The sequence below is a fragment of the Pyrus communis genome, chromosome 13 (genome assembly GCF_963583255.1).
Source record: "Pyrus communis chromosome 13, drPyrComm1.1, whole genome shotgun sequence".
Lineage (NCBI taxonomy): Eukaryota > Viridiplantae > Streptophyta > Magnoliopsida > Rosales > Rosaceae > Pyrus > Pyrus communis.
Genome location: NC_084815.1, coordinates 3217491 through 3234390, shown reverse-complemented (window position 1 = coordinate 3234390; position 16900 = coordinate 3217491). Strand labels below are relative to the sequence as shown.

At 37.4% G+C, this 16900-nt stretch overlaps 2 protein-coding genes across 3 annotated transcripts; both read left to right on the top strand.

Moving 5' to 3' along the window:
* The first annotated feature begins 312 nt into the window (after positions 1-312).
* On the top strand, positions 313-3652 carry LOC137713595 (L10-interacting MYB domain-containing protein-like). Of its 2 annotated transcripts, XM_068452916.1 has the most exons (6): positions 313-442; positions 1873-1972; positions 2063-2212; positions 2285-2417; positions 2537-2877; positions 2955-3652. In XM_068452916.1, the coding sequence occupies exons 2-6, from the start codon at positions 1880-1882 to the stop codon at positions 3504-3506; spliced, it is 1269 nt and encodes a 422-aa protein (XP_068309017.1). In that variant the 5' UTR covers positions 313-442; positions 1873-1879; the 3' UTR covers positions 3507-3652. The 2 variants fall into 2 exon arrangements, with proteins under 2 accessions (XP_068309017.1, XP_068309016.1); XM_068452915.1 differs by having other exon boundaries at positions 1873-2212.
* Positions 3653-13467: 9815 nt separating this feature from the next.
* LOC137713642 (uncharacterized) lies at positions 13468-16348 on the top strand. The gene is made up of 7 exons (XM_068452967.1): positions 13468-13579; positions 13689-13832; positions 13914-13996; positions 14109-14267; positions 15326-15436; positions 15637-15703; positions 15792-16348. Exons 2-7 carry the CDS (start codon positions 13715-13717, stop codon positions 16070-16072), a joined length of 819 nt encoding a protein of 272 aa, XP_068309068.1. The 5' UTR covers positions 13468-13579; positions 13689-13714; the 3' UTR covers positions 16073-16348.
* Positions 16349-16900: the final 552 nt, after the last annotated feature.

Here is a 16900-nt window from a genome sequence, read left to right as displayed (position 1 = left end):
CTTGTATAAGAATATAAATAATAAATAATGGATTCACTTAGTAAGTATTATGATCTAGTGATATTCATCTCTACTTATAAATAAAATGTCTTATATTCAGAATCCGTGAATGACGAGTTCAACACTAAATTGGCCTAAACCCCAAGTGTTTGGAGAAGAATTTCAAGCTCTTATTTTACACGGCACGTCTTGAATTTGATTCCTGACGATTCACGTAATTGTGCCCAATGGATGGTTAAAATAACTTTGTGAGTCTTATGAGGTCCTAGAATAGTGAAAACCACATTTTTAGTAGAAGAAATATCAAAGTAAAAAAATTAAAAAACTAATGCAAAGAAAACAAATCCAAAGCCAAACAGAGGTATTCTCTCTCTTATCCCAGGACAACCTTATTCCCCATTTGTCAGCCACAGCTCGTTGGCTCAAACGGCAGTCACAACGGGTACTTCGTAATTCCTATTCTTCACCGCTGTTTGTTTCATCGAATTTCTGATTTATATTATTTATTCATGTAATATTGTCATGGAATCGATAATTTATATTTGCATTTTATTTTCTCTGAATATTTGGAGAAATCGTCCAGAAACGTTTTCTCAGCAACCAAACCGAGAATTAGGGTTTCCATCGAATAGCTTTGAAGCAATTACGCATTTTGGAAGTCAGAATTTTGATCCCATTGAAATTGAAACGGAGAAATTTCAACTGATCCGATTATCTGTAATTTCTTGTTGCATTTGGCAGTTGAGAGATTGTAGGAATTAGTAGAAAAAGTTGTGCTTTTTTGTTTTGGTGCTTGGTTATGTGAAGAATACAATACAAAAATAATGTGAAAAAGATAGTAAAATTTTGGTAACTTCAGTGGGATTATAGTGTCATTTGGTACGCTAAAGTTTTGTCGGGAAGAGAAGTGATCACCGCACACCCCATTTCTTTCTCTGCACACACTTAATGAGAATCGAGGGACATAAATAAACTTTGATGTGCAGAAGGATAAAAGAAGTGTGCGGAAATCATTTTTCTTTCAGGATTCCATGGAATTAAAGTTTAAAATTGCCATGGTTAAAACATTTTAGCAGCCTAAGATTTTTTTTTTACTATTTCCTTTGGAGTTGTAAGGCTGAAAGTGAATCATGTAAGAAGGAAAAAAAAAAAAAATTGAGAGTAGTCAGGAAAAGGAGCAGTGTCAGAAGAAAATGGTGAACAAGGTTATGTTAAGGCAGTCTTGGTGGGGAAGGGGGGCAATGTAATAAGGAAATGGTAGAGCTAGTTTGAAAATTTAGTTGTGGTGCCGGGCAGCATGGGTGTTGTGGACTGAACTAGATTGAAAATTGTGTATCCATGGAGATTAGGATAAGAAGCTATGTTACAAGTATCTAATAGGTGACAATACATATTACATACAATACTGGTAGCGGTGACATTATTAGTCTTAGCGGTCTAAGTTGGTAAAGTGATGATGGTGGTGGGAGCTGTGGAGTCGTAGCAGTTCTGTTATAGTGAAGGTTGTAGCTATGGAGGGGGGAATAGAGAACAGGACGGTGTAAACATGGTGATGGTGATGAAATGTGTGAGAAAGAAAAATGTGACTCATTAAGTAGTTTGCATTTTCTTCCCAATTGGGAAGAAAATTGTTTTCGCTTCTTCAACTATGGCGTACAACTTCTTTGTCGTTTTTACTTGATTTTAGAGAGAAAGGGAATGCAAATGCAGCTTGATATGTTTAACTGAACAATACTTTGCATACATTTATCTACGGTTACAAATCTGGTCTTCATCTAGCCAATATGCGTATTGGGCTCAACTACATCTATGGTTATTGCAATTTGACTAGCGTGAGCTATCCTTTCTATTGACAAAATTCTTAAGTTGCAGGTTAAAGATGTATGCCGGTTCTTCTACCACCAGTGACCATGTAAGGGCTAACTGGACTCCATCACAAGACAGTTTCTTCATTGACCTTATGCTAGAACAAGTGAGCAAGGGGAACAAAACTGGTCATGGATTTAGGAAACAAGCTTGGGCAGATATGATTGTACTCTTTAATAATGAATTTGGGTTTAAGTATGATACAGATATTCTGAAAAATCGATACAAAAGATTGAGGAAGCAGTACAGCGAGATGAAGAGTCTTGTTGATCAGGGAAACTTTAGATGGGATGAAACGCAACAGATGATAACAGCTGATGATAATGTGTGGAATAATTATATCAAGGTACACCGTTTAATCTTTAAACTTTGTTGTCCACGCACGAGAGTTATATTAGGTTGCACATGTTCTATGCAGGCCCAACCTGAAATGCAACCGTACAGAACAAAAGTCATTTCGCATTATAACGAGCTGTGCATAATATGTGGCCATGCAGTTGCTGATGGAAGATACAGTCTTTCATGTTATGATGTGGACTTTGAGAACGAAGGTACATATTGTGTGGGAAATCGTTATTAATTGATGTCAATTTGGCAAAGCTAATTTTCTGTTTGATAAATATGTGCAAATGCATTGAAATATGGTCTGTAATTTTCTCAAATTTTGTAGCAAGAGGAATGGAATTTCAAGATCCCACTGATGCTGATCCTAAAAAAATTGACTGGTCACAGATTATGGACCAATTTTTCATTGAACTAATGTTGGATGAGGTGTGCAAAGGGAATAAGGTTGGTTGCACTTTCAAGAAGAAATCATGGATTACCATGATCACATGCTTTAATGAGAAATTTGGGTTTCACCATGGTAGGGCTGTATTGAAAAATCGGTACAATGTCCTCAGGAAACATTACAGTAGCGTTAACGCCCTGCTTGATCAAAAGGGTTTTACTTGGGATGAAACACAACAAAAGGTGGTAGCTGATGATCCGGTTTGGAACAAATATATAGAGGTATATTTGAATTGTTCTTGATTAGGAATTTAATGGAGACATTCTATTGCTCGTACCTTACTTTGTTATAAATGCAGGCACATCCCAGTTTCCACATGTACAGAAATAAAGCTATGCCATATTATTCCGATTTGTGTGTCATATGCGGAAATGAGGCTAGACTTTTGAAAAATGGTCCATCAAGCTGCAATCGAGCTCTTGACAAGGGAACCGTTGCTAAGAAAATTGACGGAGATGCTACACCTATTGTTGACAAACAAAATGTTCAGAAAAAAGCATTGGGTTCAAGTGATGTCAAGAATTTATCAGATCAAAAGGAAAGGCACAGTCATGAAGTCACACAAACCTTACAACAGTCTAAGAAACCACAAAGAACCGATGGAGTTGCAGCCAAAGCTCTAGGAGATATGGCAGTTGCAGAGTTACCGTTGAAGAAGAAACTGAAGAAAGAGGCATCTGTATCCATAGAGAAAGTTATTGATGTCTTAAAGGCTATACCAGACATTGACGATGATTTACTACTGGATGCCATTGACCTTTTGGAGGATGAGAAGAGAGCCAGGATGTTTTTAGCATTGCACCCCGCTCTGCGAAAGAAGTGGTTGATGAGAAAGCTACGTCCACAGTGATCCATCTTTCTTCCTCCTCCGATTACCATTACAAGTGTATAGTTTTGTATCTCATAAGTCGTAAGTTGGACACATTGAACAATGCTAGCAATATTTGTAGAAAGAGCTCCTTGCTATACAATTATACTTGCTTTTGCTTCAAGTCATGAATCAAGCAAAATTCTAATCTCTATATTTTCACGCATGCAATTTTAGAAGCTATCAAGTAATAACGTAAATACTCGCTTCTATGAAAAGGAAAAACATCCAATCAGAAAATGTAACATAATATACAATCAGAAAAGGTAACATAATAAAAAGTATTAAAAAATGTAACATAATAGAATAATAAGTATTAAAAATGTAGAAAATGATTGTTACTTATCCATTATCAACACAATTACATTATACAGGTAAATATACGGTCGTTGGCTTTTAGTTTGTAATCGAAATTTTGCATTGAATATACATAATAACACCATAACAATAGCAAAACCTCTTAATCACGCTTTGAATAGGATTCAATATCTTTTGGATTGGGAATGCTTCTCTAACGAAAAATAAACTAATCCAGTGTGTTTATGTGAAAAACATGATTTAATCACATTTAATCTCAATTTAGACCTAAGTAATTCCTCACATCCAATTCGCTCCTAGAGAAATCATCTAAACGCATACCAACTTTAAACTTCAACTATTCTAAAGAACTCCTTAAATTTCTAAGGCACTTCTAACATGTTTTGCCTCATGCAACTTCATATTCTGAATCGATTGCCTGGTTGGTAGGTCACACCAAAATCTGCTGACTCCCAGTCCAGTGTGGCTTTGTACTCCTCCATCCGCTTGATAGTGTTAGTTTCTTCCAATATCTTAGATTCATGTAATTGCAAAATGAACTTGCATTTGGATTTACAACAAAATGATTACTTGGTAAATAATGCACTATGGTTGGATTTTTAAAGTATTACTTTCATATTTGATGTGTGCGTCAATGCTCATCCCCTTCTTACTCATTTACGACCTCAGACAAATGGGATCATGCATGTTCTGTATGAACAAAAACAAAGCTTAATTTTTGCACGTGAATTTTCTAATTTAAATTTAAATAAAAAACGTATAAAATATATAACACCAAAAAATCAATTAACTAACACTGGTGTGGTGTTTGCCAAAATTCATCTATGCCTAATTCCTTGAGTGTTTGCCAAAAGTCATCTGATGCTCTAATTCCTTAAGTGTTTGAGAGAAACTGAAAGTATGTAAATAGTTCTAAACTGAATTCGCGATTACTAATTTCTTTGGAGGACTTGGATATATATTTAAAGTGGGAGAACTTTGTATCCTGTCTGCTAGGCTAGGGCTAGGCAGGATGAGGGGTGGAGCAGTCTCCTTAGGAGATGCTTAGCAATAGGCATTCATAGGTCGTGGACTTGATCCTAAGCTTGTGCATGTAAGAGTTAGTATTAGACATGGAACAGCGTAGGAAAGTGTTTGACCTTATTTAAGACTCCAATGAGCCTCCCGCGCTTGTCGTGCTTGCTTGTGTGTCTGATGGGCAAACCGTTGAGGGGTTAACGACCAATCCTCCAAGAACGAATGATGTTTCCTTGTGGGTCGTGGTCTGATAGAGAATATGGCATATGCTTTGTGCCGTGGGGCCAAATGGTTGTGAATGGAGTCTTCTTGGCCCTTCATGGTTAAGTTCTTAATCTGCTTAGAGCAACTCCAGCGTTGGAGCCCTCCCCCCCCAGGCTATGCACTATTCAATTCACCTTATAAACAGTAACTGCCCTAATGAACAGTAATAGCCCTGCAATGGGCAATAAAATATTAATATTTTTTTATTATAAAATAATACAAAATAATTTTAATTGTAATTTCGGATAAGATTTTTAATCGTTCTCGTTGCGCCACGTGTCATTATCCGAAGTATTATTAAATAATACAAAATAATTTTATTTGTAATTTCAGATAAGATTTTTAATTGTTGTCGTTGCGCCATTTGTCATAAAATCCGAAAAGACAATTATTGGGGATGGATTTCCGATAAAATTTTTAATCGTACTCGTTATGCCACATGTCATTATCTGAAAATACAATTATTGGTGATGGATTTCTGATAAGATTATTAACCAATCACGTCGCGCCACGTGTCATAATTTGTTTACAATCTTTGAGGATAGATTTCCATCAGATTTTTAACGAATGACGGCATGCCACGTGGCATTATGTACAACCTAAGCCTTTTCTGAATCCTCCATATAATCCACCATCCATCCTCACAAATCTCACACCAATTTTCTCAAAATCTCTATCATCATTCATAGTTTCTGCTTCATTTTTCACAAAAATCTATATCATTATTCATAGTTTATGCTTCTTTCTTACAATGTCTTCTTCTTCCTCAAGGATGATGTGGGAACTCGATCAGGAAGAGAAAGAATTGTTTAACCAATCAGAAGCAATGTTTAATCACCAGGGGGCAAAAAATGAGAGGGAAGAGGATGAGGAGCGTAGAAGGAGAAATGACGAAGTAAGAATGGGCAGAGCCTCACATTCCCGTTGAGTCATCCAAACTATGGCTTAGATCTGCAGGCCCAACCGTTCCGGAAACCTTGATAGAAGCAGGCAATGACGAGGTATGGAACTCTTGGATGATTATTTTGTCCCTAATAGTGCATTCCCTGATACGTACTTTAAACATCGTTTTAGAATGGAACGACATTTGTTCAACAAAATCATGATTGCTGTTTGCAACCATGATTCTTACTTTGTGCAAAAGAATGATGCTTTTGGTGCTATGGGTCTCCTGACTGAGCAAAAAATTACTGCTACCTTGCGGATGCTTGCATATGGAGCATCTGCAGACCAAGTGGATGAGATAACAAGGATGGGGAAATCAACCATTCTTGAGTCCCTGATGAGGTTTTGTGGAGCAATCGAATCTATCTACACCGCTGAGTACCTCCGCAAGCCTACAAACATGGACTTGGAACGGCTGTTGAAGAAGGCCGAGATGTGTGGCTTTCCTGGGATGATTGGAAGCATTGATTGTATGCACTAGACGTGAAAAAACTGTTCAAGTGCATGGCAATGCGCTTATGGGGACAGAAAAGGAGCAAAAAGTATCATTCTGGAGGCGGTGGCATCTTTTGATACATGGATTTGGCACGCCTTCTTCGGGGTCCCGGGAGCTCAAAATGACATCAACGTCCTTGCCAAATTCACAGTGTTCAACGATGTCCTGCAAGGAAAGACACCAAAAGTCACGTAAGACATATGTATGACGGACCATACTACCTATCGCATTTACCCGCGATGGTCAACATTTGTCAAAACAGTACCACGTCTGCGAAGTGCAAAGGAAAAACACTTTGCAAGCTGTCAAGAAAGGTGCAGGAAGGATGTAGAGCGTTGTTTCGGTATCCTCTAAGCTCGTTAGGCGATCGTCAGGGTTGCTGCCAGATTGTTTGATGTAGAGTCGCTTTGATCTGTCATGATGACGTGCATCATTCTTCACAACATGATTGTGGAAGATGAGTACGATTATGAAGCCGTTGATGAATATGAGCCAGATAAGATGAACAATTCAAGAACACGTATATATTGTGCTCATGACGCCACCGATGAGCTCGTGCAACATGAGCCATTACAAAGGGATGGACGTTACAATAAAAGGCTCATTCAACGATATACTGCATTTCAAATTCCAACACTCCAGATTGTGCCACGTGTCACAACGGTAACTTTTCTTAATTTTAAAACTATTTTTTCTTTTATTTTTTTTATTTATAAAGCATATTAATATCCACCGCTGATCTCAGATCGAATGGTGGATATTAAATAAGACTTTTTTTTTTTACCGTTGAGATCGAACGGTCCAAATTAAAGATCCGTTGAGATCGAACGGACCGTGGGAAGCCACGTGGCTTCCCAACGGTAACTGAAAAAGCACTTCTTTTTTTTTTTTTTTTTTTTCTGATTTTGTGTCAGCGACACGCCCCCACGTGCCTGACAGAAAAAAAAAAATTAAAAATGGCCTGACGCCAGGCTGATGTCAGCGCTGGCGTCACATCCACTCGGGCTCTCGGGCTGGCAATTCTCCACGAGTCCGGAGCTCGAACCTCCACCTCCACTCGGGCTCTCCAACGCTGGAGCCGGTCCACAGGGCCTCGAGCCCCTTTTCTCTCGCCTGCCCCCCCCCCCCCCCCCCCCCCCCCCCCCCCCCCCCCCGAGCAACTAGCAACGCTGGGCTTGCTCTTATGTTGTCTAGGGTAACTTCGATATTTAGATCTCATAATCCATGTGATATGCTCTTTTGAATGTGGTTAATTTATGCCTCCACATATTCTTTGCTTGTGAGGAAGATCATCTGTGATCAATAGTGTTCATCAAAGGGAAGTAAATAGTAAGGACGGTGTGCGGTGTGCTACAACATCAAAAGTACAATATAGGTGTTGAAGTGTAGGAAGTGTTTATTTTGTTGAATCTTGTAAAAATTCTTTTTAACAAATGGATTCGTGATTGACTGCAATAGGCCAAAGAATATATGTATAGAGTATATGGTTATTATCTATATCATGTTCTAACTTCCAACATAACATTCTGATTATTTATATTTCATGCATGCAAATTTTAAAGCTAACAAAATTTTATAACCATTACAAAAACGAATTAATAAACCAACTATGCTTCAAAAACTTTCTTCAATGAAAAAAGAAATACAACTCAGAAAAATCATGAGACATTAAAATACAAAGTACGAAGAAAAATCAATGTACACCCAAATAATCCGTCAAAGCTAGTTCACGCATTGACAAATCATCATAACGTGCACAAACTTTGTCTTTCAACTCTTCCAATGAACTCTTGAACAGCTTCAATTTCTGCAAATTCATATTGTGAATTGGCTGGTCCCACCAGAACCTGCCACCTCCCATGTCAACATTCACCTCGTCCACTTCCATCTCCTCCGTGACTATTCCAAGTCTCGTTTGGTACATCGTGCTAGACTGTACTGAATTGAACTCGACTATACTACTTTTTACGTCGTTCTCATTCTCGACCCTTGCATGCATAGACACATTTTGTTGGCGGCCATGTAAGGGAGTGTTTGTACTTTCAAGGCGAGAGAGGACAGAATCCACCGAAGGGTGGCCGAAGACATAGGCGAGAAGATAATGACGGCTACCTCAGCGCCATACAGAGCACTGAGCGCGGAGGCCTTCCTGAAAAGTCCAACTTTCCGCTTCGAAAACGTGACATATAGGGAGCCTGAATTCTCTATTTTCTTGATTTCAATCTTTCTAGGTTTAGGTTTCTGCTTTGTGAGAATAAGAGTGCTACTTCTGATGTCTGACTTATCTCTGGCAAAGATAGAGTCAGTATATTGAGTTTGCGATGGTAGGCTTGTACTTGTAGTCTGTAGAAGAGGACGTACAGGAAGATATTAGAGAACCACAGAGAGGGTATATATAAGAGTTGGTACGAAGACTTGTAATTGATTAGGATTTGGTTTCCTTATTACTGTCTTATTTGGATTTATCTTGGTAAGAAACAGGTCGGTTTGCGTTTCGTAAAAGTTAGTAAACAAGTAAAAAATGGGAAGGAAAATCATACATTCATTCTTGTTTCGATTTAGGGTTGTTTGTAGTAAGCACTTTAGACCAACTCCAACCCACATGATAAAACTTATAATATAAACTTTAAAACAACCCCTCCTCTCCCCCCCCGGCCGCCGCCCCCCGCACCACCCCCCCCCCCTCCCAAAAAAAAAAAAAAAAAAAAAAAAACCATCTTCGATCATGGGCTAAGAAAATATATTTATGGGCTAGATTCCCCTCAAGATTTAAGTCTAGCTTAAATTATTATGAACCCACCAAATTATCATATTTCAAACTTTTATTTTGTTTTTTTTACTTATAATCTAACGGTTATGATCAAATGAGATCAAATCTAATGGTAAAAAAAAAGATTTGACGGCCTAAAATTAAATCTAACGTCTAAATAATTTAAGACAATTATTTAAATCAAATTTAACTTAAAACTTTATAAATACCTATGTATTTGTATGATTTTTAATTACTTATCGGAATTTAAATATCTTTAGACTAAAATGTTCATAAAAATATATAAGATAATCTATATAAATTTTGTTTTAAAAAAGGTTACTGAAAACAAAAAGTTAGGCTAAAATCATTATTTAATCATCATAGGCTAAAATTTTAAGTTACAAGAATTGGAGGAGAAAAACAATTTCTGACTTATGGCTTAAAATTTTCTAGCTTAATTTTTTAAACTTTATCCTCAAAGATTAGAGACGGTCTTAATGACAATTTCCCTTTCCCCTGTGCAATTGCCGGCCCATTCTAATCAGTAGTCTAAAAAATCAAATCAAAACACTTTCATCATATTTGGGAGAATTTAAACTCGGAACTCATATTGTGGCAAATTCAATAGAAATATATTACCCAATGGTTTTAAGAGCATAGAACAGTTTGGTCAACGTCCTTTAAAATTGGTAAAATTAATCTGTAAAGTTACAAGTTGTTACCCTAGTTGTCCTTCCGTCTATTGAGTTATCGAGTTAACAACTATTCATTTACGAGAACTCGGTAACTTTGGTCATAGGGCGCCATGTTGATGTCAAGGAGATCATTTTATTAACAATGTTAAGATTTTATTTAGTTCTTAGAATTTTTTTTATTCATTGGTCATATTGTATCTGTAAATTCACGTGGCACCTTCATTACGTTCATGTAAGCGAAAAATAGGTCAACTAAGTATTATTAAAAAAAAAATAAACGTTAATTTATATATCTACAACGAACAAGCAAAACACACACACACAAAAAAGAAAGGCACATCCGGAAGAGACCGTAGATTAACTAACTTTTTATTTGATTACTAATTATATTTGCACACAGAAAGTTAACACACTTCTTAGAGATTTTTTTAATCAAGAAAAGAAATTTATTAAAAGGAAAAACCTCTATAACAACCGATGCCCAAGTAATCAAAGTTGAGGGCATTAAACCCTATAAAGGGGAGACAATGATCCCAGAAATGCAGATTATTAAGAGTGAGACCTAGATAAGCTAACGCATCTACCATAAAATTTGCTTATCTAAAAACATGGTTCCATTCGATGCGATTGAACTCTGAGGCAATCCCGCAAATATCCTCAATAATAGAATTTTGGTTCCAAGGGACATCCCATTTTTCTTGAACCACGCAGACGATTAACTTTGAATCTCCCTCTACCATAATGTTTTGAAATCCCTTACGTCTGGTAAACCCTAATCCTTCCCTCAAACCCATAGCCTCAACCACTGCAATAGTTACTTTGTCTAGGTTGAAAGCACCAGCACCAATAACTCAACCCTTAGAATTCCATAACACAAAGACGGTAGTAGCTCTGTCCGAAAGATAGAACCATCAAAGTTTAACTTTATAACATCCTAATAGGGGCTGTCGTCGCATGACCTGCTCATAAATAATGTATAAATGTACTTCAAGTAGATAAATCTAATATTGTATATGGATTAAAATGTACATCACGTAGTGTATAAATTTTGTGTGTCTAACAAATAATTCAGCTGGTATTCGTATGTAAAAAGACAAAGCAAAGATTGTATTTTGTTGTTGGAATTGCTTGGCTAATCAGTTGTATCTCTCCACAGATCGTTTGGCCCCGAGTGCATGACTTGCCTGAGAATTCGACTGCTAGGCTAAAACTTTTTCTTGGTCCTTGTGGTGACACCATAATTTCAATAAGACCCTCGTGGTGGAAGAGTTATCAATTAAATTTTCATGATGAGCCCCTTTAACAATTGAGGTACAAATCTAAACTTGTGTTAGCTTTTCGTTTAAAAATACAATGTGTCTCACGTGGATAGGTTGTGTTATGCCCTACTCTGAGATATGCTCAAGATCGGCACGTGGCCGCAAAAAGTAGCGTTACAATAATACAAAGAATCAATTGGGACTCATACATAATATTGATAAGATATTCAGCAGAAACAAAATTACAATACAGGTTAAACAAACCATACTCTCGAGCGCACCATGAGAATATGCATTGGGCAAAGCTAAACCTGAATAAGTTATGAAGCTCGTGTAAGTAACAGTAATACGACATATGTGATTTAAAAGTCAATTGATCTCATCTAGGAAACATTTCTTAAATCCTCTACATATAAAAATCACTCACAAATTTCGATTGAGACCACATAGGCATTCAACTGTCTTTTCATTACTAATGCATACATGCATTTAATCATGTTCTTCATATATGTAATAAAATAATATGACTAGCACAACTCATTCCATGTAATCTACAGGATGTACAGTTCTGCATTCTAATTGCACTCATAAAATTGGATAGAAATGATACATAAGACAGGATGTAAGATTCCAGATGCACTCCATGTAATCCATAGGATATGTAGTTCCAGACGCACTCAAAGGCAACCAAACATAATGTAAGGATTAGGGGTGGGTTCGGTTCCGTTCGGTTCGGTTTTTTGCGAAAACCGAAAACCGAACCGAAATTACTATTCGGTTCGGTTCGGTTTTCTATCGGTTTGTGTTCGGTTCGGTTGGTATTCGGTTCGGTTTTCTCGGTTCGGTTTCGGCCCGGTTCGGTTTTTTTTTTTTTTTTTTCAATCACGATTCACGATTTTATTTATTAGCCGATTTTATTGAAACCCCATTTGCACATTGTAAATTGGAACAACCCCATGTAGGGGTGGGTTCCGTTCCGTTCGGTTCGGTTTTCTATCGGTTTGTGTTCGGTTCGGTTGGTATTCGGTTCGGTTTCGGCCCGGTTCGATTTTTTTTTTTTTTTTTTTTTTCAATCACGATTCACGATTTTATTTATTTGCCGATTTTATTGAAACCCCACTTGCACATTGTAAATTGGAACAACCCCATGTCAGAAATTGGGTCTGAAATCAAAAGGGTTGCTCCAAAACATTCAATTATTGGTGTTTTTTCAGTGTGGCATTTTATCCAACACATTGAGATCTTTGGAGCTCTAACTAATGGACTAAAAGGAAGAGGACCCATTGAAAGGATGATTTTTTTAATTGGAGATTTGGGAGGATTGTTTTTTACCTTGATTGTAGGGTCGGTTGAATCATCAAGGACTTGGATCACGAGACGATCCGACGGCCATGAAAGTCCACATGCAGCTCCAATGGAGACCTTGTAGACCTGCCCAAAAAGCACCACACTTTAAGGCTTTTCATTTGGTTTTTTCACAAACCCAGAAAATAAAAATGGCAAAAAACAAAGAGAATTTGATAGCAACAAAAACAAGCATATATATGACATATATGTGTGTAAGAATATACCTCTCTTTCATTGAACATGGGGATTTGGATGAGAACAGGAGGAAAATGGGGATTTGTTAAAAAGATTAAAAAATTAAAAATAACCTCACAAATCCTGGAGGCATGAGGGTTCGAACCCATGCCTCTAGCTTGTAAAGTTTCATTGAAACCAACTTGGCAACAGGTTCTATTTTGCTATGATTGTATGACTAAACTATTTATAAATATTCAAAAAAATTATATATATATATCGGTTCGGTTCGGTTCGGTTTGACAATTTCGGTTCGGTTTTTTTACGGTTCGGTTTTTTTCGGCCTCGGTCCGGTTCGGTTGTCGGTTTTTTTCGGTTTTCGGTTTTTTGAACCCACCCCTAGTAAGGATCGGGCACACTTAAAAAAATTCTCCGAAATAAGTTTGGAACATTCAAATCTCCGAATTTTCTAAAGTCTCAATATGCATTCTAATCTTTATGAAAATTTTGAACTCGGGTTAGAAATTTTATTGGTGGAATCGATAATTTTAATCCAACTTTTACCCCTCCATTAAGAGATGGCATTGTGAAAACAAAATATTTGCAAAAAATATAAAATAAAATAAAATCCTTTGGTCTCAAAAAGGTTAATTAATTTTTTATCCGTAAAATTACAGTGAAAAATGGGTCTATTACTCTATTATTTAGGTTTGCGGCGGCAACTGAGCTTTGAGACTCTTCACGCTTTGAGACTTGGCGGTGTCCGTTGCGGTTGAAACGAGGCTGAGGTAGGTGGAAGCGCACAAAGAACTCAACTTTCAGATTTCCCAACCTCCGATTCTCCCCCAAACGCCCAAATCCAATAACAAATATCTGTATTTTCCTCCATTGTTGCAGGTGGAAAGCAATTCTCTGTGGCAGCCATGGCGGCTTGGCAGAGGCATCTGCAATCAGCAATCCGGAAAATGGGCAAAAGGGTTGAATGTAGTTACAACCCTTCAGCCAATTTCTCTTCTTCTTCTTCCTCTTCTCGCTTGGAGGGTCAGTATCTATTCGAATTCTCCAATTTTCTCACTTGGTGTTTTGGGAAAGTGTTAAATAATCAGAACCTTAATGTTGCAGGTCTCTTGCCTTATTTCCAAACTCTTTGCAAGCCATCTTCTCCAACCATTTCAAGACCCCTTCATCAATATTTTCAGCACTTGGTAATTCTCAAATACACACACACACATATATATGTGTGTGTGTGTTTTCATTTCTAACAGTGTTGTGTTTACCTCTGCATTGTCAATATTTGTGTGGGTTTTGTTTTTACAGGGAATTTCGAGTTCAAGGAATTTGAGAGCTGAGGAAGCGCCTCTTCCCTCTCCATTGACTCCTGTTTTGGCATCAAATACTGCGACAAACGAAGAGCACAAGCAGAAATCGCTCACTAAACCTGATAAAGTTCAAGCTATCTTAAAGGGCATCAAACAGGTAATTACATTGCGCTGTTGCTGCATTGCTATAAGGCTTTGCAATGGATTATATGCTTTTATTGGATTTGGTTTTTGAAGCATTGAGCCATGAAGCACATTTTCTGCCATGTGGTTGATTTCCTTATGTTGTGAATGGATGACTAATGGAGGAGTCAAAGAAGACGTGGTGGGGCGTTGGTCACTTTAAAGTTTTAAACAAGTTCTTAGAAAGGAAAACGTTATGCTTGTTGGGGGTTGAACGAGTTCTTCTGTACTATTTCTTTTGCCAATTGTGTGTGCGCGCTTCAACTTGGATGCTAATAGTGTTGGGTTTTACGGCTCAAAATTAGGATGATGCAAAAATTAGGCTTGTGTTACCTATTTGGGTTTGGTGTTTGACTTCTTAGTTGGTTTCCTTGGTGGAGAGATTTTGTTAATTACCTATTTAATTAGGATTTGGATTTACTTCCTATTTGGATTCTTATTGTAACCTAAGTGCTATGCGCTATAAATAGGACCTTAGGGTTAGTGTATTTCGTGTGGCTCTTTTGTATGGTAATTTGGTGAGAGTCAATTTGTGAGTTTGTGACTTTATGTTGTGAGTTAGAGAGCAATTTGGAGAATCTTCTCCGTTAGTATTGGGTACTCTACTCGTTTGGTTTAGGGTTTGTAATTTGTGGGATTTGGGTTGTGAGAGTTAAATACTCTTTTGTAATTCCATCTGTTTATTGAAATTCCTCACCGTGTTTTGCTCGTGGACATAGGCTTTACGCCGAACCACGTAAATCTCTTGTGTTAGTTTGAGATTCTTTGTTTTAGCTTTCACCTACGACTTTGATATTGGTACTTTGTTAGAATTCACTTCCGTTTGCGCATAAAAGTACAACAAATATTCCCTGCTATTGGAACTGTATCTTGAATAGTTCATGTTCTTGCAGTTTAGACATTTAAAGTGAATGATCTCTGGTTGTATAAATGATTGCTCTAAAAGTTGCATGTTTAATGCTATTTTCAAGTTCTCCCCCTCATCAGCGACTTACGTTTATTAATTTTAACTCACCCATTTGTCACTCTCAGAGTCCTAAAAAGGTCAACTTGGTTGCTGCACTGGTACGCGGTATGCGTGTTGAAGATGCATTGTTGCAGTTGCAAGTGACAGTAAAGCGAGCTTCAAAAACTGTGTATCAGGTGATACAGCAACTCTTCACCTAGTCGAGCTAGAAACCATTTTAAGTAGAATAGATTCACGATACACACACACACACACACACTATGCTATGTAAAAACTGGGTTTTCACATGTAACGTTTTCACTATGCTCATTTCTTACTCAAATGAAAAAAATATACTCCAGAATGTCAACGTTAATGAAGAAACTACTACTTGCAGGTCATTCATTCAGCCCGAGCAAATGCAACTCATAATCATGGGTTAGATCCAGACCGTCTCCTTGTTGGTAAATACTGCACATAAAGTTTAGCTTTTCCTATCTTTTCTTTTTGTTTTTCAGTTTTAACCTTCTTTATTCCGCATTTTCTCTGTAGCTGAGGCTTTTGTTGGAAAGGGATTCTTCAAAAAGAGACTGTCCTACCATGCTAAAGGCAAATGTGGAGTTAAAGTGAGACCAGAATGCCGCCTTACGGTCGTAGTAAGGGAGATTACCCCTGACGAGGAGGCGGAGATAGCCAAACTGAAGGTTAAGAATTTCATTAAGATGACTAAGCGCGAAAGAAAGCTTGTTCCTCACCAGCTTATTGAGACAACTCCAATTTGGGGCCGCAAAGGCAGAAGTTGTGATCGTGAACGAAATGGTGAGGCTTCATGAGCAAAGCTTCCTTCCTGTGCTTCCACATTATAAAAGAAAGTTTTGAGACTGTTCCCCTGTCCTTGCATTTGGATCAAATTGTCGTGTTGAACTGTGAAAGATGAAGTGCCACAGTAGGAGCAAACCTTGTTTCAGTTTCTGGTAGTAGCTGCTTGTAGTTTTAAATGTTTTCGCCATTACAGTTGACGCTTAATATGTCGAATATCATCGCAGTCATTTCTTAGTTGGCTTTTGTTGAGAGAATAAAGTTATGAAAATTTTGAAGGAAATGCTGGATTCTCGTCTTCCAGTGCTTTTTTATCAGAAACCGCCTAGACATAGTTATGGAGAGCGTCAGTCTCGACATAGCAACTTATGACAACTAGTAACAAATCTTGCTAACTGATGTAACTATTTCACCGAGGAACAGCTGACTCTGCATCTCACTTATCTCTGAATTGCTGCAGAAGTTCGGGGACTGACCCGTTGGTGCAATCTTGATGAAAAACATTCAATAAAAGAGAAGTTCACAGGTATCGACTACAAACCAAATGCAGCCAACATCAAATCCCAGTAAAAATCAGAATAGTCGAAACGCTCATGAGTTTGGGATTGGGTGTGAGTTTGACCTGTGTCTTCCTGGGCATAAATCGTTAATTTCATTTATTTTATGTTTTATTATTTATTTTTGTTAGATTTTTGTTTTTCTCATACCACAACACTAAATTATCATCTTCAGGTTCTACAAAAAATATTTTCGGTGAAAATTTTCTTATAATCTATGTCAAAAATTTGAAAACAAGGATATAAATCTTAATCTAAAGGTATTTGAAGCTAAATAACGTAACA

Excerpts from the sequence above, each read along its gene's own strand:
- LOC137713642 (XM_068452967.1), top strand. The coding sequence starts at position 13,715 with ATGGCGGCTTGGCAGAGGCATCTGCAATCAGCAATCCGGAAAATGGGC. Across the intron at positions 13,997-14,108 it reads ATCAATATTTTCAGCACTTG|GGAATTTCGAGTTCAAGGAA; the intron begins GTAATTCTCAAA and ends TTGTTTTTACAG. Across the intron at positions 15,704-15,791 it reads TCCAGACCGTCTCCTTGTTG|CTGAGGCTTTTGTTGGAAAG; the intron begins GTAAATACTGCA and ends TTTTCTCTGTAG.
- LOC137713595 (XM_068452915.1), top strand. The coding sequence starts at position 1,880 with ATGTATGCCGGTTCTTCTACCACCAGTGACCATGTAAGGGCTAACTGG. Across the intron at positions 2,213-2,284 it reads TGTGGAATAATTATATCAAG|GCCCAACCTGAAATGCAACC; the intron begins GTACACCGTTTA and ends TGTTCTATGCAG. Across the intron at positions 2,878-2,954 it reads TTTGGAACAAATATATAGAG|GCACATCCCAGTTTCCACAT; the intron begins GTATATTTGAAT and ends TTATAAATGCAG.